At 37.4% G+C, this 26,165-nt stretch overlaps 1 protein-coding gene across 20 annotated transcripts in view; it reads left to right on the forward strand.

The window, feature by feature from the left end:
• Window positions 1-26,165, forward strand: part of SLP1 (Calcineurin-like metallo-phosphoesterase superfamily protein) — a 257,256-nt gene that overhangs the window by 36,722 nt on the left and 194,369 nt on the right. For 13 of the 20 annotated variants that reach the window (XM_089792694.1, XM_089792693.1, XM_089792695.1 and 10 more), the window contains exon 3: window positions 4,121-4,270. In XM_089792694.1, coding sequence (XP_089648820.1) covers window positions 4,121-4,270 — 150 coding nt within the window. The remainder of the gene's footprint in view (window positions 1-4,120; window positions 4,271-26,165) is intronic. The other 7 variants (XM_089792703.1, XM_089792699.1, XM_089792704.1 and 4 more) reach the window with 1 other exon arrangement.

Here is a 26,165-nt window from a genome sequence, read left to right on the forward strand (position 1 = left end):
CATTGTATCAATTGGTATCGATTGGTTAATCAATACTAACCAATTAAATAATGAAATAAACTCAAAGAAATGCGAAACTAATTTGAAAAAGTTTCGTACTGTTACCTATATTTTGTGGTGACAAAATGCAGGACAACAATGACAATCCTAGGCCTTCTTCATTATTGCTTGGGTATTGAGGTTTGGTAGATAGGTGGTGGTATTTTATTTCTTAGGCTAAATATGCTATGAGTTTGCTAGACAAGTTTAGAATGCTAGATTGCAAAATCTCATCTCTATCTATGGAGAAAGAGCTGAAACTTTTAGCCAAATTAGGCTCAAAGGTTATCAATGAGTTAGCTTCAGAAAACTAGTAGGCAGCCTTATCTACCTTACAACCACTAGACCTGATTTGAGTTATTCTGAGAGTCACATTTCTTGTAGCATGACAATACCAAAGGTAGAACATTGGATTGTAGTGAAGTGGGTACTGTAACATATGAAAGGGAGACCTGACTTTGACATTTGGTATAGCAAATGCAAAAATCCTAGGTTGGTTGGGTTAATAGATTTAGATTGGGTAGGTCCTGTTGATGATAGGAAGTCTACTTCTGAGTATGTTTTCAGTCTTGGTAGAGGTGCAGTCACATGGACCAATAGGAATGTAATGTCCCCTTCTCCACGCTAGACCTAATGGTACCTTGTTAGTCTATCTTTCCATTTGGATAGGCTAATGACATTTATTTTGAGGATGCCAGCTAGTCACAAGAGTCTATTTGGTTTCATTGGAGGAGATGTTTAAGTGGGAACTCCTACAGTTAAGTCACTTTATTTTATTAAGTTGATTTATAAAGTGCTTTATTATTTAAAGTCACTTTATGACAAAAATGACTAAAGTGACTAAAAGACAAAATAGGCTTTTCTCCCACATTGCCTACTTGTTCGCATCTCCCCTCAATCGAGGTTATAAAAGCAAGTATTTGCATTGGGATTGGTACCATGAAGTACAATATTATTTTAAACATCAAGGTTGCTTAAATGTGACTGACTGCTCTTAAGGACGAAACCCCTTAAGGCAAGTGTGAGGAGTTGGACGTAGCCCCAACTACTCATTGGGTGCATCATTCTTATGAAGTTGATTGGTAATGTATTGTTCATATTGAATCTGCATCAAGTGCACGTTGGTTGAAGCAGGCAGATGCTCTGGGGAGAGTTTGTTGGTGTCACCAAGAAGCCGCGGCATCCATCTGCCAGGTGAGGAGTTCACTCTATGTGACAAGTTACTTTACGTAACCTTGCAGTTGGCAGGGTGTATTAGATGTGACAGTGTAGAACAGAACTTTGGAGTTGGTAGTGTGGCGGTTTCAGTTCTTCATGGCAGGAAGAGTTAGTGCAAGGGAGGGCAGTCAGCTATCCAAAAAGGGGACTCAGGCATGAGACGGGTATGGTAGAAGCAGATTGCGGGTGTCTTGGTTCCAGTCATAGGCACGGGTAGTATGGTGCACGCAACCACAGACCAGTAGGACATCGCTCTTGATAAGTGGGCAAATCTGATACGGCATTTCAAGATCTGGACATCAATAGCAAAAAAGGCTTTTTCATCCCCTAACCTGCCAAGCCGGTACTGTGTAAGCCACCAGTTCTCATGGGAGTTACAGGTGCTGATATCCATTTTGTATGTCCATTGTTGTATTAAACATCAATATTATTATGCAAAACATTGGTTGAATGTGTGATATGCCCTTATACCAAGAGCGTAAGTTCTTAGGAAATGAGAAGCAAATGGATAGTTTAATAGACGGTTAGACGTTTTTTGTGGAATTTATTATAAGTTCTGAACTTAACTACTGAATATCATCATCACTTCATTGCTGTTACTGTTATGTTGTGGGGAAATTTTATTCTATTTGAGAGCCAGCAGCACTAATTCTCGGGTAATTGTTGGTTCAATTAACTAAGATCAGTAATTTACGGGTTTGGAACATTACAGGGAAGCAACACACAATAGCTTTCTCCTCTATAGACATAGAGCATTATGGAACCATCAAAGCAGTATGTGAGGCACTCGGGCTTGGAAGGATGTTTTCTGACATGCAAATGTCTTGAGCAGGGCCTTCACCTTTGTTTTTTGACAACCAAGGGTAACTAAAGCTTGCCGAAAATCTAGTCTTCCACAATTGTAGAAAACATGTGGAGCTTCATTGTCGTTTCATATACTGACTTGTAAAAGATGGATCAGTGATGCTGCATTATGTTCCATCTGAGAATGAGATTGAAGACATTATTACCAAGACCTTGAGTCCAGACAAATTTGTCAAATTTCAATACAAACTGTGTATGTAGATTGATCATCAAGGATGGTATTAAAATAATATTTAATATTTAATATAATGTTCAGTTTTATCTTTAGGATAGTATTTAGAAACTTCCTTTATTCGATTTTGTCTAGTTTGCTTTCTTAGTTGTCAATGGTTTCCATTATGGAAAGATACTTTGTAATCTCTTTTTTAAGGAGTCTTTGCCTCCTTTGTTTAAATATCAAATATTTTAATCATTTTATCTTGTCATGGCAATGATTCATTGGGACAAGAACCAAGGATGCCAAACAAAGTAGAATGATGAAACTTCTATTTTAAGTAGTCAATGAATTCTTTCCAAAATAATTAAAATAAAAAATCATGTTTGATCATGATGATAGGGAGGGAATAATAGTTACTCATGAACAAGGAATTGCAGGTGGCATAATAGCTGTCATACCATTCATCAAAATGGATCATTCTGTGGATTGGACTCTGAAGTGTTTTAAGGGAGGCAGAAGAAGAGGAATATAAGGAGATAATGATGGTAAGTCAAAATAACATGATCAACAAGGCAAGCTAGTGAGACATGAAAATTCCAATTAAGGGAAGATGATTCAGAGTTATGTAGTCCAATCAAGTAAATTTGTTGGAACCAAAGAAATATCGTTAAATGATAGTAATATGAATATTAATCTGTTGGAAACAAGTTTTTTTGTTGTAGGGTGAAGTCTGTGCAACATGAGAAACTATTTTTATATTGATTACCATAGTTGTATGGGATGGGTGTTCGTACCCATAGCCTTGGGACACATATCCTGTACCAGGTACTTAATGGGGTACTCAATGGAGAACATCATAGCTAAGGACCTTGATTTGGATTTCTGATTTTTATTTTTGTTTCCGTTTTTGGTTTGTGTATCAGCTTGCTGTTTATTAAGCTTATTTCAATATATAATCACTAATCAGTTTGAAACTTTCATACAATGATTTTATGGCATATCAATTTATCTACCTAATCTTTAAAGTTAATGTTTGACAGTAAAAGTTATCACTCTTCTTGTTTTGAAAACTCAATGTCATTATATTTTCAGAGTTTCTGTCAAATATTAAATGATATTAAAAAAATGACTTAGACAAAGTACCGATCTCCTATTTTGGAATAATAACCGTTCCCGTACCAGTCTTGACATTACCCAAGTACCACTGTCTCCATGCAACCTTGTCGATTACCATTTGAGACTTAATCATGGCTTATCTAACCAGGATAATTTCTGCATGCATTAAGAGGAATGATCTTGTTCATCATACATAAAACATAATATCATTCTTTCCATTGATGGAATTTCAACATCTCTTGGATATATATGGAGTTTTCATTTTCTCAACCTTACAATTTCATTGTGGGGATTCATTCTTCTGAAATGGATCTATCATTTTCTTACAAAGTGTTTGGAGGGTACTTTGATTAAGGTAAGCAAGGATTTTGAAGGCTCCCAGACCCTTGTAGCAAAATAGATCTCACAACATAAAAGGAAAGAAGGATACATAGATTAGATTTGTTATTCTTGAGCAATTATGTATAATATATAAGAACCGGAAGCTTATACGATCACTTCAAGTCATTCTTGGAGAACAAGTGATTTATTTATTTTATCATAATGTGGGACATGATTATTTTACTCTCTTGTTGTTATGAAAATGCTCTTTTTCCACTTGAAACAATCAAATTTTATATAAAATACATGTTTTGCATGCTGTTTGATATTGACCTGTATCAAATGTTTTCTTTTTCTATTCATTTCTATTGTGTAAATTCCATTTCTTTCAATTGCTGATTGCAGGTCCTGGTTCAACTTGGTGATATATTGGATCGAGGAGAAGATGAAATAGCTATTATGTCACTAATAAGATCTTTAACCATTCAAGCTGAAATCTATGGTGGGGCGGTCTTTCAGGTTTCATTTTCAGTCTCTGTTTCCATAACTGTTAAAGTAAGCCAAGTGTTTATTTTCATATTAGCGTGAAACTAGTGAATACTTAATAACATATGTTCTTTTTGGGTCCACATGTTTGCTTTTCTAGTGTGTTAAAATTTCTGAGTATGAACGGCAGCTTCTTGTGTCCTAGAAGACTAAAGTTAAAACTGAAGTAATTAGTAAGCTCCCTTTTGAGTTGATCCTTTTTTCCATGGAATGAAACTCACCATTATCAGATATACGTTCACCTTTTGACCACCAGTGTACAGAAAAGTACATAACAGAAAGAGAATGATAGTCCATAGCAGCAATTATTAATGTATAACCTTGGCCTCCTAACTAGACAAAGTTAATTATAACCATCTATGACTTTCTTGATGTGAGATTTACTACATGTCACTTAACGTTTAAATAACTTTCACTTCATAAAGATCACTTAGCAAGTTAGCATATTTGGAGGGTTATATTCTGGCACCCACCATGTCACCAGAATAAAACTCTAGATTATTACTTCCTTTAATGCAAAACATGATACCATATTTAATAACTCAAGATTCAATTACTGGATAGAGACTTCATATAGACACACTTACAGGTAACTAGCCCTAGTGACCACCAGTTTCTAGGTAAGTGGCCTATATACTCAGTCTCATAGTGTCCTTGAAGCAATTTTTTTCCCACTATTTATCTCCTTCAAGAGATCTGGAACTTTTTATGTATGCTCTATTATTTCGTCACTACCCTCATAAAGGAAAAGCTTAGAAAACATCAAATTTGTGTAATGCCTTGGAATTTTAAAACATTGCCTTACACAAAGTGTCCTTGGGCAAACTTTCCATGTTGAAAAACCCATTTAGGTCAGCCGGCGTAGAGGTCCTTCAAGAAATTACTCAATTCATAACATTTCTATTACCACCTTCATCAGTAATGTTAACATTCTCAGTTATTCACTACAATTTAACCTTACAGGTACAAACACGTTTCCTCTTGTTGTCCCAATTATAGTTGAAAAACTTGGACTTGTCTCCGAAAATACTTGGAAAAGCAATTGGCAAAAGGAAAAAACCATAGAAATAAATAAAAACAAAAGCTTGGATATATTTTGCTGATTTGATGTTGATTGTTCAACTTCTCCACACCCTAAAACCTTGTTATGACAAAGAGAAAACAAAAAATGATTGACAAAATAAAAATAAAACTTAATTACAAGAGTAGGTGTGTTAAACTGTAATGTTCCTCCTCCACAATTCTGAAGAACAACTCACTTACCTCTAGTAACGCAGCTTGAAGGTCAAACTTCAATGCTGTACAGTCTGATTCAATGCCGCATGGATAGGGAAATGGTGTCCATACGATGCACTTGGAAGTAAGCCATACAATGGCAATTGGGGAGATGTCCATACAATAACAATGTAGGTTGCACGAAAAATATAGTTTGTGTGCCAAGGGAAGGGAAGAACAACATGCGGTGGAGACTCCTTGGTAGCCGCACAATGGAGGTATATCACCACTAGTTTGTACGGTGATAAGTAGCAATATGCAATCAAGCCATACAGTATGTGTAGTTGGGTGCTGTACGGTGATGTGGGAGGGTCGTACACTGGTTTATGAATGTGCCAATAGGTCGTATAGTAATTAGGCCATACGGCTCAAGTGATTGGTTGAAATGTAGACAAGGCTTTGTACACTAGAATCTTCGCCAATAATAGGATAATTCGATTTTACATACACAGAAATATTTCACACAAACACCAAATTTGAGGCAATAGAGAATAACAAGAAAGCTTTGAATATTACTGCTCAAATGTAGTGCCACAAGTATATATTTAATTTTAGATTCAAATAGCAATGCTTTGTTTACATACGCATGGGACAGATCAAAGTAGATACAGTCACCAAATGATGACGAATAGCAGATCTGGTGCACATAGTGAGATATCCAAGCGATACCTCCAATAGTAGAATAGGGTGGTGTTGAACTGCAATAGGCAGAGTAGGGAGGATCTTCCACCTCCGGAACTGTGCATAAACTCCTTCAGTCTCCAGCTTCTAGAAAGACAGAGAAATCAAATCTAATCCATGATGAATTACAATGCCCAACCATCGCCTTATAAAGGCCTGAAAGAAGGATCTAGAGAATTACAAGTATAGGTCGACAATATTGTTTATTTTATTATTTTATTAATTTAGGCCCCATATTAATTAATTAATTAAAGGTCCTTTATTATTTAATTTAATTTCGGGGATCAATTAATTAATTATTACATTAAAATTGGGGACACCACAGAATCCTCACCACCCAAAGATTGCTTGCCCTCAAGCAATCTGTAATTGAATGAAATGCCATTAGCTCCAAGGTCCCAAACCAACCGTACACGCAGAATAAGTGAATTGGCATTAATCTTCTGCTGCAACACATTTTCATCAAACTTCTGCTGCGCCACTTTGATATAAACATTGTCGAGTTCATAGTCACCAAGATCCCAAAGATTCCAATCATAAAATACATCAGTGACATCAGGATCATCAATCTCTTCTTGAACCTCACAACATAGGCAGGCTCTATTTCTCTTGCCAGGAAGTCCCTTACATGAAAAGATTGCAGTTATTATCGTCGAAGGATAGACTCCAGAATCAATCAATGGTAGCAATTGGTCATGCACATTAGTGTTGGTAATGCCTACATTTAGGTTCATGTTTCCCTTGATGGAACTCCAGATTGTTATCCATATGCTCTACAAGATTTGTAGCCTTTCTCTCCTTACACACACTGACAATAGAATGAGGATCCACTTTGACATTGGCTTAGTTTTCATCCTGTTTTAGATCTTCTATTTCATCTTGTTCCATGACCTCAATTGTTTCTCCCTCATCAACCTTATATGAATCATGCATGATTTCTTCAATCTTCTAATTGTCTTGACATTGTTGTTTTCCATCTGAAGGGGCAATTAGAGTCTTTTGCTTGTCCTTGACTTCATCCTGTAGTCACTTATCAATCTCCCGCTTTGGACTATTGTTGAAGATTATATTGTGTTGAGATGACAGATAATTCATTCTCAACTCTATATAATCCTTCAAAGGTATGTCCTCCCATATGCCAATCACCCAATCTTTCATGATTTGCTTTAGCGACTGAGCCAAGGTGGGTGTTTGCAATTTTTGATGCTTGGCCTTGGGAGTAAAAGTTGTCGTCAACCGCCTTGCATTTGCCAAGAGGTTAAGTGATTCCTTTGTCCCTTATGGAGCTTTTGTTGACTTCTCTTTAACTTTGTCAACATTTCACTCAAACCATCACTCGACGCTATGGTTTGATCAAAATACCCGACAAGCTAGCAAGATCATTAGCTCTAATACTGCTGTAATGTTCCTCCTCCGCGAATTAGAACAACTCCACTTACCTCCAGTAACGCAGCCTAAAGGTCAAAGTTCAATGCTGTACAATATGATTCAATGCCACACGGGTAGGGAAATGGTGTCCATACGGTACACTTGGAAGTATGCGATACAGTGGCAATTGGGGAGATGTCTGGACGATAACGATGTAGGTCATATGAAAAATATAGTTTGTGTGCCAAGAGAAGGGAAGAACAATGTACGGTGGAGACTCCCTGGTAGTTGTATGGTGGAGGTATATCAACACTAGTTTGTACGGTGATAAGTAACATTTTGCAATCAGGCCTTACGGTAGGTGTAGTTGGGTGTTGTATGGTGATGTAGGAGGGCCGTACGATGGTTTACAAATGTGTCAATAGGCCATACGGTAATTAGGTCGTATGGTTCAAGTGTTTGTTCAAAATGTAGACAAGGCTCTGCACAGTAGAGTCTTTGTTAGTAATAGGATAATTCAATTTCACATACATAGAATTGGATCGCATAAACACCAAATTTGAGGCAATAGAGATTCACATGAAAGCTCTGAATGTTACCGCCCAGATGTAGTGACACAAGTATATATTTAATTTCAGATTCAAATAGCAATGCTTTGATTACATACACATTAGACAGATTCGAGCAAATACAAATAGTCGCCAAATGACGACAAATAGAAGATCTAGCGCACACAGTGAGATATCCGAGTGATACCTCCAATGGAAGAATCGGATGGCGTTAGACCATCGAAACTGCAATAAGCAGAGTAGGGAGGATATTCCACCTCCAAAACTGCATACAAACTCTTTCAATCTCCAGCTTCCAGAAAGACAAAGAGAAATCAAATCTAATCCATGATGAATTGCTATGCCTAGCCATTGCCTTATAAAGGCCTCGAAGAAGGATCTAGAGAATTACAAGTATAGGCTAACAATATTATTTATTAATTAATTTAGGTCCCTTATTTATTAATTAATTAAATGTCCTTTATTATTTAATATAATTCCGGGGATTGATTAATTATTACATTAAAATCGTAGACATCACAAATCCTTGCCGCCCAAAGATTACATACCCTCAAGCAATCCATAATTGAATGAAAGGCCATCAGCTCCAGGGTCCCAAACCAACCATGCTGATGGAATGAATGCATTGGCATCTATCTTTTGCTGCTATTCATTGTCATCAAACTTTTGTTGTGCCACTCTAATATAATCATCCCCGAGTTTGGAGTCACCAGGATCCCAAGGATTCCAAATGTAAAGCACTTCAATGATATCAGGACCATCAACCTCTTCTGCAAACTCATAGCATACAGAGACCTTGTTTCTCTTGTCACGAAGTCCCTCACACGAAAAGATTGTAGTTATTACGGTCAGAGGATAGACTCTAGAATCAATCAATGGTAGCAATTGTTTCTGCACATGAGTGTTGGTAAAGCCTACACTTTTAGGTTCGTGATTCCCTTGATGGAACTCAAGATTGTTATCCATACGCTCCAACAGATTTGTAACCTTGCTCTCCTTCCACATCACCGATAATATTATGAGGGTCCACTTCAGCATTGCCTTGGTTGTCATCTTGTTTAAGTTTTGCAATTTCGTCTCGTTCCTTGACATCAATAATTTTTGCATCATCAACCTTGTGATTGTCTTGAGACTTTTTTTGTCTGCCATCTGAAGGGGCAATTAGAGTCTTTTGCTTGTCCATATTTTTTGATGTCTGCATTGTAGCCACTTATTAATCTCCCACTTTCAACCATTGTTGAAGAGTTTGTTGTTCTGAGATGGCAGATAATTCATTCACAACTCTATATAATCCTTTAGAGATATGTCCTCCCATCTGTCAATCACCCAATCTTGTTGGATTTGCCTCAACGACTCAACCAAGGTGGGTGTTTGCAATTCCTGATGCTCAACCCTAGGAGTGAAAGTTGTCATCAATGACCTTGTGCCTTCCAAGAGGTTGAGTGTTTCTTTTGCTTGTTTGTAGAGCCTTTGTTAACTTCTTAGTGCATCAACCAACTTCTCACTTGGTGCCATGATTCAATCTCAATACCTAATAGGCTAGCAAGATCACTAGCTTTGATACAACTGTAATGTTCCCAACCAAGATTTCCTATTCCTGGTGTACTTGCAGGTGAGTATGATCAAGTGGGAAGACCTTGTGGGTTGGATCTACTATGGGTGGTTCTCGATATGGCATGCATGTCAAGATGGAAGAGAATTAAAGCTGAATGTTGGAGTAGATAGGGCCGTACAGTGTGATGTCATACAGTAGGCACCACATGGAGTTCATATGGTGTTTCTTTGGCTACCATACAGTGAATCTTAGAAGGCAAGGAGTGGATACGGTGGAGGTATGTTGTCATACGCTGCAACAGACAAACAGTATGGTCAAAGAAAATGTGTCGTATGGTGAGGAGATGGAGGATTGTACGATTAGCAATAGAGCAAACACGTATGCTATACAAAGAGGGGTTATTATGTGTTATGCCAAGCTTCTTGCGTAGGCAACTTAGTACGATTGAATAGACTCACATAACATAAACGGAATGAATGCCGAATAATATTGTGAATGCAAAGCCATAGAATCAAGGTTGATAATTACACACAAATCAATATTTCTTTAGATCACAATAACAACGCAGTGGGTGTTGCCAAAAGCCAGTGATGCAAAGATATTATTCTTAGACAAAAAAGTAATGCAAATTACAATGTTGTCGGACGAAATCGAGTGATTACAAATCCATCCTCAAAGGGAAAACCTTCCAATTTGGCGTGCAAAGTGAAATGTTTGAATGATATCTCCAAAGGTAGAATAGGGTGCCATAGCACCACCGAAACTGCAATAGGCAGAGTAGGGAGAGTCTTCCACCTTTGAAATTGCACACCATGATCCCTCAACCTTCACCTTCCGGAAACACAAAAAGAAATCAAAACCAATCCATGATGAATTGTTATGCCCAACCATCACCTTATAAAGGCCTCCAAGAAGGATCTAGAGAATTACAAATACAGGTTGACAATATTATTTATTTTATTAGTTTATTAATTTAGGCCCCATATTTATTGATTAATTAAAGGCCCTTTATTATTTAATTTAATTCTAGGGACCAATTAATTAATTGTTAAATTTAAATTGGGGACGTCACATTAACTAGGCAAAACAAGTCCATTTTGTGGACTTGCAAGTCCTGATATATGATTCATGCATGTCCATGCCTTAGAATTGAGAGTTCAAAGGCAGTGGCTCACTTGGGCTCGACTCGCAAGTCCATGGCGAGTTGACTTGGCTTGCCATTATACTCGTGAGTCTAGACAAGTCTGTGGCGAGTCTTGTGATTTATCATTTTTCAAACTATGGTCCTAATCACCACTTTGAGTTTTGCATTTTGAAGAGTATTATTTTTATTATTGTTATTACAACATGTCAGTACATGATATTATTACGAAGTAACTAGTCAAATACTTGCTTATTATTAACATTGATCAAGAGGTCTATTTATACAAAAGAATGGAACGATGTTTCCTTAGGAAATGATCATAAAGAATATAAACTTTCTATTCTAGCTAAGAGAAAACTAAAAGTTATCTACAGCTAATTAAATATTAGAAACATTCTAATATTTACATTATTACAAATAGATTACCATTAATTAATAATAGATGTTTATCTATTATTGTAATACCCTTCCTTAATGGTTAATCTGTCCACAACACCAAGCTATACTTTGAATTCGACAAACTTATCAGGACTAAGAGGCTTGGTGAGAATGTTTGGTGAAAATTTGAGAAGGCACGTACTTTGGGGCCAAAAAAGTGGAAGACCCAGAAAAATTGAAGAGTGACCCAGAAGAGAGCTCAAAAAACCTAGAAAGAACATGTTTTCAAATTTTGAATCCGTTGGCTCAAAAATTGAGGCACACAAAAAAAATAACAACCCAGTTGAGCTCTTGAAAAACCCACCAAGAATTTGGAATCAAAATCTTTTTTGAAGCTCAAAATTAGAGTTTCGAAGAAAATCCTAGTTGGCAACCATTGAAGGTCAAATTTGCAGAAAAAATGGTGGATTTGGACAGAAATGGCCGATTTTTGTTTCAAGACAGGGCATGTAGGTTTGAAGAATGCAGAAATGACACCAAAGATGGTGTCTAGAATAAAAACGATGTAGAGATTTGCAGAACAAAAATGATGCAGAGATTTGCAACCTCTCAGCATTAGCAGGCAAAGTCATGACCCCCTTGGATGATGCATTTTGGAACAGTTAAGGCGCCCTTAGTAGCTGCGAGTATATATAGAGAGGACGCGTTTAATGGATGATGTGACAGAGCTTGAAACCTGCGATTTCGACCCAAAAAATGACCTTTGTTTGTGCATGTGTGCGATTTTTGCAGACCACGAGCTCTTGCCTTTGATGTCGCGATTTGTAGAGAGATCGCTTGGAGAAGCTCGCGATTTTTAGATCCTCAAACCCTAGTCAAGAACTAGGTGAGAATAGAAGAATTTCTTGAAAAAACGGAAACCCTAGAGATGCTTGAGAGAAAATCGCAGAAATAATTTCGAAAAATCTTAGCAAATAATTTCAATAAGAAATTATAAATTTTTTGAAAAAAATTTGAAGTCTTGGCTCTGATACCATATTACGAAGTAATTGGTAAAATACTTGCTTGTTATTAACAATGATCAAGAGGTTTATACATACAAAAGAATGGAACGATGTTTCCTTAGGAAACAATCATAAAGAATAGAAACTTTCTATTCTAAGTTCTAACTATAAGAGAAACTAGCAGTTATCTACAACTAACTAAATATTAGAAACATTATTATATTTACAATAGATTACAAATAGATTACTGTTAATTAGTAATAGACGTTTATCTATTATCATAATAAATATGGCTTGACCCCCTTTGTTAGGTGACCATCAACATTTCATTCCAAATAGCCCATTCTTGTCTTTTTATGAAATTTCCAAGGAATGACTTTAAAACATTGTTACATGACTCAAAGGGACACATGGACACAAGAATCAAAACAATCTATTTGGTTTGAATACTTCTAGTTTGGGGATACCTAGCTCAGGGACACCAACACTAACGGTAACCAAAACCGTTACAATGTTACAAAAGCAAAAGTTACCTAAGTTTACAGTTGATAGGAAAGAGGTTTCATTATGACACTATAAAACATGTGAAACCATCTGGACTTCCAACGAGGTAACGGATAAGGACGAATGGATGAAGTAGTTTCTAGCAACATTACACGAAGTGGTTGTGGATTGGTACTCCAATGTTGATCAAGTAAAAATTCCTACATGGACAGATCTCAAAAAGGAATTCCAGATTGAGTTCTGGCTTCTTTGGGACGATAATGAGATTGTATCCAAAATTTACAACACAAAGTAGGCGAATGATGAAACCATCCAAGCTTACTGACGATGACTAAAAGAGTTGGTAGGAAAGATGGAGAGCCAATTGGCGGATGGCTTGAAAAAGCATTGTCTTATTGAAGGGTTGAAATGCTCCTTGAAGAGGGAAATGAAGATTGTGTCCCCACTATTGTATGGTGACGCATACAACAGGTCAATGGACTTAGAAAGTGAGTAAAATGACAAAGAAAAAGAACATATCGTCTGATGATGATGATTCTTTGGGGAGAGCAGTGATGAAGAATCTAAGAAGAAAATACAAGCTCTACAAATGGACATGTTACGGATGATGATAGAGCTCAAAACAATGAAGAGTTGCACTAGTTGAAACAAGGGCGACAAATTAGTGTATGAAATGCAAGGAGGGCCATGCCAAGGGTGCATGCCTGAAGACAATGTTCTACAACATTTGCTGGATAATGGGACATTTCAGCAAGGAATGCCCATACAATATCAAGATGTAGAGCCAACAAGTCTCTTTGACAAGAATTGTCCAACTCAACAGTAGCAACAAACACACAACCAACACTATGACATCATGTGTTGGCTATCGAGACAATTAACGAGGCAGAAGAAAACAACAATAATAATACCAATAATAACAATAATAATACCAATAGTGAGAAGTAAAGACCTTGAAACCATGCCACAATTACAGATGATTATTGTACATGTTACTAGCTCTGAAAGTGCCAAACTCTACAAACCGTATGAAAGACTTTGTTAGGCTTGTAGGGGACCCAATGTTGTTGTCAGTCAATACAAGTAGACATCCAATGGTGATCGAGATGGGCATCCTCGACACCATCCTAATGGACACCATCACTAACAAAGGGTTGGGTGTCAATGTACTGCCCAAGAAGACATAGAAGAAGTTGGGGCGAACTACATTGTGGCTGCCAACTTTTCATGTCATAGGCACAAACCAACATTGCATCAAGCCTATTGGGACATTGATGGCGTAAAGAGTGATGATTGGCACTCAATTGTTCGTCCTAGAGTTTGTGGTAATCTCTCTTAAGAGGAAGGGGTATGACGCCATTCTCGAAAGAGGTTGGTTGGTGCAAGCAAAGGTGAGTCACGATTGGAAGAGGAACACCCTGTTGATGGAGAGGGGTTGTAGGAAATTCATAAATGTCTTAAAGACGTAAATGGTGAGTGAAGACTTGGTGTCCTCGTTTGAGTTGAAATCTAAAGAAGGAATGGATGAGGGGAAGCAATGCGTGGAGCCTAACAAGGAAGGCATCGTAGAACTGGAGGGATGCTCTAAAAATGACATAGACAAAATGAACATACTCTTCCATTGGTAGATGGAGGATTATGAACTATTCTAGTGTAACATGCTCTAGGTAGATGAAGGGGCAGAAAAGGATTCGTTTCCACCAGAGTACAAAGAGTATAAGGAGGGGCAGGCTTGGGTAAGCAAAACTTTAGCACACCATCTCGATAAATAGAAACCAATCATATATGAGGAGCCCTCATTGAAAATTACAAACCTAGGACATGAGACTGATCCCATAAAAATCATCATAAGGGATGATTGGAACCCTATTTTGAAGGTGGTGACATTCAAAAATTTCCTCAAGTATAAGGACGTTTTTGCTTGGACATTAAGAATTTGAAAGGTGTGCCACCATAATTATGTGTCCATTGTATTTTGTTGGTGCTAGGAGCAGTGCTTGTATGGAAGTGGTCGTACAGAATGAACAAGAATTATGCTTTACAAGTTTAATGAAGAAATAGAACACATGTTGGATGTAGACATCATCTTTCGTGTGCAAACAAGCGAATGGGTGTCCCCCATTGCCATTTCCTTGAATAAAGAGGCAATCCGGATCCGCATATGTGTGGACTGCAGATGTCTAAATGTGGTCACCATAAAAGACCCATTCCCAATACCTTTCACGGACAACATCCTAAAGGAGGTAGTAGGGTATGAAATCCATTGGATGGATTTTTCGGGTACAACTACATATTCATCGTTGAGGACAAACTAAAGATGACCTTTGTGGTGGAGGATGGGTTGTATACTTATAATCAAATGCCATTCGGACTTTGTAATGGCCCAACAACATTTCAGAGAATAATTTTGCACATCTTTGATAAAATGTCGTGAATTCCAAAGCCTTCTTAGATGATTGGTCCATTTTCAATACAGAGGATGCACATCTAGTATCCTTTCAGGAATGCATGGAGAGATGTAAACGTGCAAGACTTGCACTCAACCCCAAGAAGTGTAGGTTCATGGTACCTCAAGGGAAGCTACTTGGGTACATTGTGTGTAAAGCTGGATCCTAACAAAGTGATGGTGATCATAGAAATGGAGCCACCCACAAATGTTATGGGTGTTAAGTCATTCCTTAGACACATTGGATATTATAAAAGGTTTATAAAAAAACTCTCAAGTGTCCTTTTCGAAGGGTAAGTTGACTCAGAAGGGGTAGCCGACACTTGGAGAGTAGAGCAGGGGGAAACATTTGAGGAGTTGAAGACAAGGTTAGTAGGTGCGCTCATTCTGGTGTACCCAAATTAGGATAAGGAGTTCCATGTACACATCAACACCTCCAATTTTGCTATAGGAGCTAAATTGGTACAGGTGGGTGACCATGGGTTGGATCACCTAGTATACTTCACTAGCAAGTTACTTTCAAAGGCAAAAAAAAATTACAATATGATAGAATGAGAAGCCTTGAGGATGGTGTATGTTGTATAGAAATTTTGGCACTACTGTAGGCTACTCCGTTTACATTTTACATTGATCACCAGTCATTTATGTATCAAGTGAACAAGCCAATTATTCAAGGAAGAGTAAGAAAATGGTTGCTTTTGTTGCAAGGATTCACATTTTTGATTGTGGTATGACTAGGGAAAAGCCATGTGATTGTAGATCAGCTTTCCCGTATTAAGTTTGGAGAACCACTAGGAGTGAGTGATGACTTTCTTGATGCCCACCTCTTTTGGTTTGCAATCCTGTCAGCTTGGTACACAAGATTTGGGGAATATCTCTCGAAACTTGATTTCCAAGAAATATGCCACCGGGTGAAAGACGAAATCTTGTGCTAAGGAGCATAACTTTTCAATTAATCAACAAGTTGCTCTACAAAATGGGACCAGATCAAGCCCTCCAATAGTTTGTAATGGAGGAGGTTTCGAGTGTCTTGAGGGAGGCTCGCAAGGGTCCAACCAAAGGGCACATGGGACCATACACGACTACACGAAAGATCTTGCTTGTAGGCTTGTGGTGGTCTACATTGTACAATGACACTAGAGAATAGGTTGTTAGGTGCGACACTTGGGTTTTTACCATAAAGACAGTTACTGCCGACTGGGGACATCGTAGACTTGGAGGATGAGCATATACCAATGTCGGAGATAGTACGACAACATGAGCCACAAGAGGACTTCATAATGGTTAGATAGGATGAGATACATGTGGGCGGCGAGGGGCCATCCGTAGGGTCACTGTTTTAGAAGTTAGCAGAGGCTTAGGAGGAGGAGATGCATAGAGAGACTCCTAATCTTGATTTAGAGGAGTGCTTGGTAGGTGTAATTGCTAGCACTAGATGGATAGTAGCTTTAGTTCAGTCTTAGGCTCGTAAGGGAGTGGATAATCAATTTGAGAAGCTCTTGGCTTTTGTCATTGGAGGGTGCGCTACAGATTTTGACTTGTGTTTCCAAGCCAGGGGATGACCCACTATGACTCTAGACATGTTGGAGGACCAGGGTCTCCCTGAGAGATAGGAGGATAGCCACACCCAAGCCATGTTAAGGTAGTTTGTTCCAACCTTCAGGGACATATTATGAGGACAAGACTTAACATGGTATAGTAGGGGTTGATGCTTAGAGTTTGATGGCGACAGAGGCTAGGGATTAGATGGCTACTAAGCTCCAAGAGCCGGAGGGGAGTTGTGTCACAAAAGGAGGATGAGTTATCCTAGCACTGGAATATGTTGGTAGGGTTGGAGGCTTTGTTACCCCTGTAGAGGAGTGAGAGGGCAGCAACAGAGAAGGCACAAACTATGGCTCAGTCGAAGGAGGAACGGATGCAACAAGGCATAATGGAGACTCGCCTGGTGCCTAGTGAGTACCATGGAGTTGGAAGAAAAGAAGGATAGGGAGATCCTCGAGGTAGATATAATGGTAAAGTCAGCCCATGAGTGTCAGATGATCGCGGAAAGCAACCTTAAGTATAGGACAAAGTAGGTGTATTGGCTGGGGGAGTAGTTAACAACTTGTTTAGGGACACTTCCTCCATGCCCTCCTACTTCACGAATTGTTTTGAATACAGTTGTTGCTCATTTTTGTCTTGTATCGTCAAGAGATGTCTTTCTTTTGGTGGTGATGATATTGTCTAGCATAAATGTATTGTTGTCATCAAATATGTTGTTAGATGGTTAAGTACGTTGTTGGTTGTTAGTATACTTGAGGGGTAGGTAGTTATGGGTTGCGATGGTTCACCTCACACACCCTTGAGGTTTATATGTACACTCCCAGAGGAAATGTATTAGCATTATTATGCTTATCATTGTGTATGGAGTCATAATTGGATGCAATTGGCATTAATGAAAGAAGTGACAGTTCTCTAATATTACGTTGTCTTTTATTGTCCGTGTTACATTTCTTCCATCTGTAGTATGCATTGATTTAGTTTATGTGTAGTGGTAAACAAAAATTGGTTGCCATTGTTATTAAAAAGTATGTTCCTAAAATCTTCAGAATTATTCATTTATCTACTAAGAGTCATGAACATTGCTTATATTTATCATTTTAAACTATTGTTTATGACTTTTTACTTCTTAGCTATATTTACACTAGAATATTTCTATAACCACAAGAGCTTAACTAAAACAACAAGCTGATATTACTCAATAACACAATGCTTCTTTACAAATATCAGAAGGCATCTATACATGCATGGTCACAAGTGTAAGTATGACATCAATTCTTGTAGCATAGTTGTATGTCATATCCCCCCGTCTCAAACCCTGATCACACCATCCACTTTAGAAATAAGATTTAATAATAAACCTAAGATACCGATTCTTTCCCAAAAACTTAGGGTGCTCATGCTGGTGCGCTAGGATGTGCCGGTGCTTTTGGATGCTGCACTGGTGGTCTCAGGAAGCACGTCCAACATCTGTGGATGCACTTACGATGCTTCCAAGAGCACCCAGACAACATCCGAGTGCATCTAGAGAGCACTTGTGACTTTTTCAATGCCCAGTCACTTAAGTGACTTTAAAAAGCACGTGTTAATTGATTTTTTTAAATTCTATTTTTGCTCCTAAAGCCTAAAACGACCCTAAAAGAGGCCATTCATTGCTCATTCTTCTCATTTTGTTTGCAGCTGGACTCTCTTCTTATTTCAATTTGCACTATCAATGGTTAAGTATCATGCTATGGAATGGTTAATTTTTGTATATCTCTTGCAATATATATATATATATATATATTTGGACACACCCAAATGCATCCAAAATCCCCCCACCACCCCCTGCACTCACAATTTTTTAAAAAAAAATTTGCACATCTGCACATTAGCACCCCACACCCGCATTAACAACCTTAAAGGTAAAGTCAGCTTGTGAGCGTCAAATGATTGCGGAGAGCAATCTTAAGTATAGGACAGAGTAGGTGTATTGGTTGAGGAGTAGTTAACAACTTCTTTAGGGATGCTTCCTCCATGCCCTCCTACTTCACGAATTGTGTCATATATAGTTGTTGCTCATTTTTGTTGTGTGTCGTCAAGAGATGTCTTTCTTTTGGTGGTGATGATGTTGTCCAGCATAAATGTATTGTTATCATCAAATATGTTGTTAGATGGTTAAGTACGTTGTTGGTTGTTAGTATACTTGAGGGGTAGGCAGTTATGGGTAGTGATGGTTCACCTCGCAGACCCTTGAGGTTTATATGTACACTCTGTTGGTTCCCAAAACCGCAGATTGGAAATCCAAGAGCCTGCCACTTCTCCAATAGGGATTCTCAATCAGTTCTGGCCAACGAACAAGAATACTTCTCAATTCCCTTGCACTTCAGGCTTCGCTACACCCAGGCGGGTTAACTTTCACCTTGAACGTTGATTGTCTAGTTCAAGGTTTTTCTATAGCGAATTTAAACTCCTGGAGTTCTTCGGTTGGCAAGGTCCTCGAACTCGATGAAACTGAAACTGGATGCTGGATAATAATTGAATATTTTGTATAAGGTTTTAAAAAATGGATTTGATGCTTGCAGAAGGAATATATAGATTTTCTGACTTCAATAATAGAAAGACTTGTGCTTCTATTCATCCAGGCAATAGAGTCAACTTCAGTGAATTATCACGTACAACTTTATAATGCTTTACACACTTCACTGCCAACAATTAAATAATCAAGATGCGACAGATCAATGATTATGCAATCTTAAATTAGTACAGATTGAATTGTCTCTCCTTTGGTCGGGAGACAAACTGGACACAAATGGGGAAACAATTAAATATTTCACACTATTTGTGATGATCAAATTTAAAATAGTAAGTGATCGTGTCCACTTATCGTGGTATTTATATTGTGTACAAAATTCTAGAAAATAATTACAAAGGACGATTTCCTGCAATTTAAATCCCCACACCTTTAATATAAACAAAGAACATTTTATTTTATTATTGAAATAAAATAATAGAATTTTTATTATAAAGTCATAATAAGCCCCTTATTCCTCCATATAATAATAAAATATAAAAATACTTTTCTCCTAAGAGAATATAAATGTAATTGTTCTGATGTCTCTTTTCTTACAATTCATCCCATATTTATATCTTTTAACTCCAAAGGATGTGACTATTCAAATAGGAGTTATGTCTTTAAAAAGAGACTCCTTCATTTAAAATAATTTCTTTCATAAAATCTTAATTGCACCTCAATGTATCGATTAATAAAACAATGAATCTCCTTAATTGCACCTTGGAACTTTATTATTTGTTTTTGCATGACACTTTATATTTCTTCAAATTTACCTTTGACTACGGTAAACCATGGTCCTGTGATGAATATATTTTTAATTTTGCCACGCTACAGTGTCCGACTCTAATAATTGTTTAATCCCAAGTTTAAACTCCCATCGAGCCTCAGACAAGGTAAGTGATCGTTTGTTTCAATCGGAGTGGTGATTCCAGATTCCCTATAACATAGCAAGATTATTATGAAGCCCGGCATGGGAGCGGAGATCTCATTTCAACCTTTGTCTCCATGTCCGGAGTTTACCGCCATTTAATTCTTCTTATACGACACTTACTCTTGTATCGGGCCTAATGTATGCGTCCTTTATAATATTGTTCCATGCATCTTATCTGGACTTGTATTACATATTCTTTCCATTGTTGTTTGTATCAGACGCACAACCTGCACACTCCCTATGATGTGGGATACCCCCTTTCTTAAGTCTGAAATTGTTTTGCCGTCTTCACTTATTTTAGTGATCTTTATTGGCTCCAAAGTCTAGTGTCTGAATAATATCAAAGTATATATGTTTCCAAGGTGATTGTAATACTTCACCGTCAATGTGTACTGGAAAAACATTAGATCTATGATTACATTTAGTGCATTCATAACAGTAATCCAGTTTGAGTAACAGGGCACTACCACCATGGCTCAGTTAAATAAGAGAAAACATGTACTTTTTGAAATATTCATGGCAATCCTCAGCAAATTCTTCAGCTTTATCTATATTCATGTCTGCAGGTCTGTCCAAATTCACCTTAATGATCCCCATGAATTGCAGTCTCAACTTCTGATAATACAATACCTTCAAAGCCTTATGTGCCGTTTCAATTGCAATGCACAATGAGTCAACCATAGATCATATCCAACACTTCTACTGTCTGTGGTAGTAACAGTGATAGCATCCTCCAGCAGTGTCTGTATATATATATATATATAAATATATAACAGCAGATCTTACCTTGTCTCAATTCTTACACTCATTGCTTTACAACAGATTCTAGAGGCACATAAAGCAATCAAAATGCTTCCATCACTGCTTACTACGTATTGTATGTGCTGATTGAAATTAGGTTGAGTGGAGAATTCCACAATAGTTGGATATGTTTCTTTGCATAATCAAGAATGGAGACCCAAATTCTGGGCTCCATCAGTGGCTCTTGTTGGGGATGTATGCTCCTTGTGAGCATAGTGAGATCTCAATCATCTCTGGAAAAGCAGACCAAGCATCCATTCTTAACATGATGCGAGACAAAATAGGGTGGCCGGAGGCCCCCCAAAAGTGAACACTGCATCTTTCCTTTATCAAACACATAGTTCTGATCATGTAACACCTTCAGCATGTTGATCATGATGTCATCATTTGTACGAATGGCATATATTGCTTCCACTTCATCAATGCATTGTTTGTTATCCAACTTTTGTTTAGCCTTCAAGAAATCATCAGGTGCCTTGTGGTCTTTGCTGAATAGAAGATCCCCATAGTCATGTATTTGATCAATTGCAAAAACATCTTCCTGAATGCCCTTCTCTACACAATTTGCCCCATACTTCAAATATTGTTTCTCTTCACAACAAGGCTTTGAGAATGACTTATTTTCTAGAATTACATTTTCTCTTTCACCAGGAGTTTGATCAGCTAGGATATTTAGGAAATTTTCAGCACCATGCTTCAATGCAATCTCCTCTTCACACATATCTGATCTTGTATCTCCTTTACATGTTTGAGACAAACCCTCCTCATAGGATGAACTAGTGCATGGCTCATTTGCTAAATACACCTCTTCATTCATATCTTGAGTCTCATCATCTTCAAAGCTGTCATCAGGCCTTCTATCTTCATCATGGTGCTGATGGATTTGGCTGCATGGAAGATCTTTCTCAAACAATGGATTTGAGAATATAGTGAATTCAGATGTATCTTCTATCACTTTTTCTTCGAACAGTGGGTTCAAGAATATAGAAAAATCATCTAGACTATCATGAGAGCTTTCATTTGGATCATCATGTGTGTCATCAACAAGACTAATGTCTTCTGAAACCTCCCCATGTTCATACATTGTATGCAGTTCTACTTTATCCTCTCTATATGATTCCTCTGAAATACCATCTCCTTCATCCGGTACCCCTTTATAATGTACCGATCCATCACCTTGCTCACCACGGTGATTTGAGAAAAAATTTGGACCATTTTTCTCAACATGCTTCTGATATTCTAAATCTAACAAGGCTGAAATCTCCTCCACACTAAGAGAATCCTCTTCCACATTTTTACACTCACTATCATCTGTAGGCATATAAGTATCATCATAGGTTGATTCTCCTTTAGAATGTTGAAACTTTTTATCTCCATTTGAATCTGAAGCTTCACTTGACTCATATGTTACTTCAGTTCTGCATTCATTATCCTCTATAACTAATTCATTATTCATAAGTTTGAGAAAGTTAAGAAACTGATGATCATATAAGAGGCCTAATTCCTGCATCCTATTGAGAAGATTAGATGATGGAGGTCTTTATTCCAAAGGTATTTTTTGATAAGCATTAAACATCCTTATGACGAATTGTGTTGCAGATTCATCTTCTTGCTTTTCTAAATTCCAAAATGCATCCAAAGGAGGTATATAATTGGGACTTTCATCCAATATTTGGAAAAGAAGCATCAAATCAGGATCTTTTGGCGAGATTCCCAACTCACGAAAATTTCTTATCAATTCCTTGTGTGAAGGCAAGATGTCTGAAGGTACTTCTCGAAAAATATCCACCATCCTTATAAACAAATGTGCCAATGTCTCACCCTCATATCTTTCTAGATTGAAAAAGGCATCAAGTGGGTGTATGTATTCTTCCTTCATGGTATAACATAGATCTGCCTCTTGATCGTAGTACATATTGTCCATGTTAGATAATCAAATCACTTCGTTCTGAGTCTTTCCCCTCAGCAGAGTTACCAACTGAAAATTGTATTGAATAGAGTCGCCACCTCTTTCGAGGAATGTATTGATCTTTCGATTTCTCACTTCCAGCAGAGTACACTTCCAAACAAACTGATACAACTTCTTTCTAATTTTGATTTACGAAAATTGAAACTCTGGGTAACTTCACAATATGTATTGCAAACAACTCTCCCCTGCAGAGTCGCCAATCTATTGGTTCCCAAAACCACAGATTGGAAATCCAAGAGCTTGCCACTTCTCCGATAGGGCTTCTCAATCAGTTCTAGCCTACGAACGGGAATACTTCTCAATTCCTCTACACTTCAGGCTCCGCTACACCCAGGTGGGTTAACCTTCACCTCGAACGCTGACTGTCTAGTTCAAGGTTTTTCTACAGCGAATTTAAACTCCTAGAGTTCTTCAGTTGGCAAGGTCCTCAAACTCGAAACTGAAACTGGATGCTGGATAATAATTGAATATTTTGTATAATGTTTTAAAAAATGGATTTGAAGCTTAAAGAAGGAATATATAGATTTTCTGACTTCAATAATAGAAAGACCTGTGCTTCTGTTCATCTGGGCAATAGAGTCAACTTCAGTGAATTATCACGTACAACTTTATAATGCTTTACACACTTTACTGCCAACAATTAAATAAACAAGATGCGATAGCTCAATTATTACGCAATCTTAAATTAGTCCAGATTGAATTTTAACTCCTCTGGTAGGGGGACAAACTGGACATAGATGGGGAAGCAATTAAATATTTCACACTATTTGTGATGATCAAATTTAAAATGCTAAGTGATCGTGTCCACTTATCCTGATATTTATATTGTGTACAGAATTCTAGAAAATAATTACAAAGGATGATTCCTTGTAGTTTAAAAGAACATTTTATTTTATTATTAAAATAAAATAATAGAAATTATATTACAAAGTCATAATAAGCCCCTTATTCCTCCATATAATAATAAAATATAAAAATACTTTTCTCCTAAGAGAATATAAATGTAATTGTTCTGATCTCTCTTTTCTTACAATTCATCCCATATTTATATCTTTTAACTCCAAAGGATGTGACTATTCAAATAGGAGTTATGTCTTTAAAAAGAGACTCCATCTAAAATAATTTCTTTCATAAAATCTTAATCGCACCTCAATGTATCGATTAATAAAACAATGGATCTCCTTAGTTGCACCTTGGAACTTTATTATTTGTTTTGGCATGACACTTTATATTTCTTCAAATTTACCTTTGACTACGGTAAACCATGGTCCTGCGATGAATATATATTTTTATTTTGCCACGCTACAATGTCCTACTCTAATAATTGTTTAATCCCATGTTTGAACTCCCATCGAGCCTCAGATAAGGTAAGCAATCGTTTGTTTCAATCGGAGTGGTGATTCCAGATTCCCTATAACATAGCAAGATTATTATGAAGCCCGGCATGGGAGCGGAGATCTCATTTCAACCTTTGTCTCCACATCTGGAGTTTACCGCCATTGAATTCTTCTTATACGACACTTACTCTTGTATCGGGCCTAATGTATACATTCTTTATAATATTGATATGATATGATATGATAGATTTTAATGACGTCCACGAGACTAAAGTAGTCTATGGGACCCATGCAATCACCCTCCCGAGTCAGGAGCCAAACTAGTCAGTTGCAAAGTTTTGGTTAACTTGTCTCTTCTTCTCTGAATTTTGATAATCAAATCCGCTGTTCTCTTCACTTGATCTTCCTCGAATAAATAGTTGAAGTCCTTGTTCTGCAGAATTTTTGTATAATCAGATCTGATGTCGTTGTAAGCCAAGCATTCCTTGACAAAGTGTTGCTCTGTCTCAACTGTTCCCATATTGCAGAATAAACATGTTCTGTCTGCCCACTCTTCCTTTGGAACTTGCCATCTACCAGTTTCACATCGCAGCTGATGTGAACTAGTTCTAATTTGTGCCATCAACATTTTTGCTTTCCAATTAATAGGTGCCCTTATATAGGCCTTTTCATCATGACTAGAAGTGGGATTAAATTCTTTAATGTAATAAGATTTTTTCCGCCCTATGTGTCTTGTCCACAGAATATTGCGAAATTTTTCATTGACAAACTTCTTTATTTCTTTAATGTTATCTGGGCAAGTTTGGATGTTGATATCCCATTTTTGCATCCATTTGTCATTTTGTTTCTTTATTGTTCCATGCATCTTATCTGGACTTGTATCACATATTCTTTCCAGTGTTGTTTGTATCAGACACACAACCTGCACACTCCCTTTGACGTGGGATACCCCCTTTCTTAAGTCTGAAATCGTTTTGCTGTCTTGACTTATTTTAGTGATCTTTATTGGCTCCAAAGTCTAGTCTCTGAATAATATCAAAGTATATATGTTTCCAAGGTGATTGTAATACTTCACTGTCAATGCGTACTGGAAAAACATTAGATCTATGATTACATTTAGCGCATTCATAATCCAGTTTGAGTAACAGGGCACTACCACCATGGCTTGGTTAAATAAGAGAAAACATTTACTATTTGAAATATTCATGGCAATCCGCAGCAAATTCTTCAGCTTTATCTATATTCATGTCTGCAGGTCTGTCCAAATTCACCTTAATGATCCCCATGAATTGCAGCCTCAACTTCTGATAATACAATATCTTCAAAGCCTTATGTGCCATTTTAATTGCAATGCACAATGAGTCAACCATAGATCATATCCAACACTTCTACTGTCTATGTTAGTAACAGTGATAGCATCCTCCAGCAGTGTCTGTATATACTATATATATATAACAGCAGATCTCACCTTGTCTCAATTCTTACACTCATTGCTTTACAACAGATTCCAGAGGCCCATAAAGCAATTGAAATGCTTCCATCACCGCTTACTACATATTGTATGTGTTGATTGAAATTAGGTTGAGTGGAGAATTCCACAATAGTTGGATATGTTTCTTTGCATAATCAAGAATGGAGACCCCAATTCTCGGCTCCATCACACTCCCAGAGGAAATGTATGAGCATCATTATGCTTATCATTGTGTATGGAGTCATAATTGGATGCAATTGACATTAATGAAAGAAGTGACAGTTTTATAATATTAAGCTGTCTTTTATTGTCCGTGTTACATATCTTCCATCTGTAGTATGCATTAATTCACTTACCCGTAGTGGTAAGCAAAAATTG

Source organism: Cupressus sempervirens, chromosome 7 (genome assembly GCF_028749045.1).
Source record: "Cupressus sempervirens isolate cs-2001-9-10 chromosome 7, ASM2874904v1, whole genome shotgun sequence".
Lineage (NCBI taxonomy): Eukaryota > Viridiplantae > Streptophyta > Pinopsida > Cupressales > Cupressaceae > Cupressus > Cupressus sempervirens.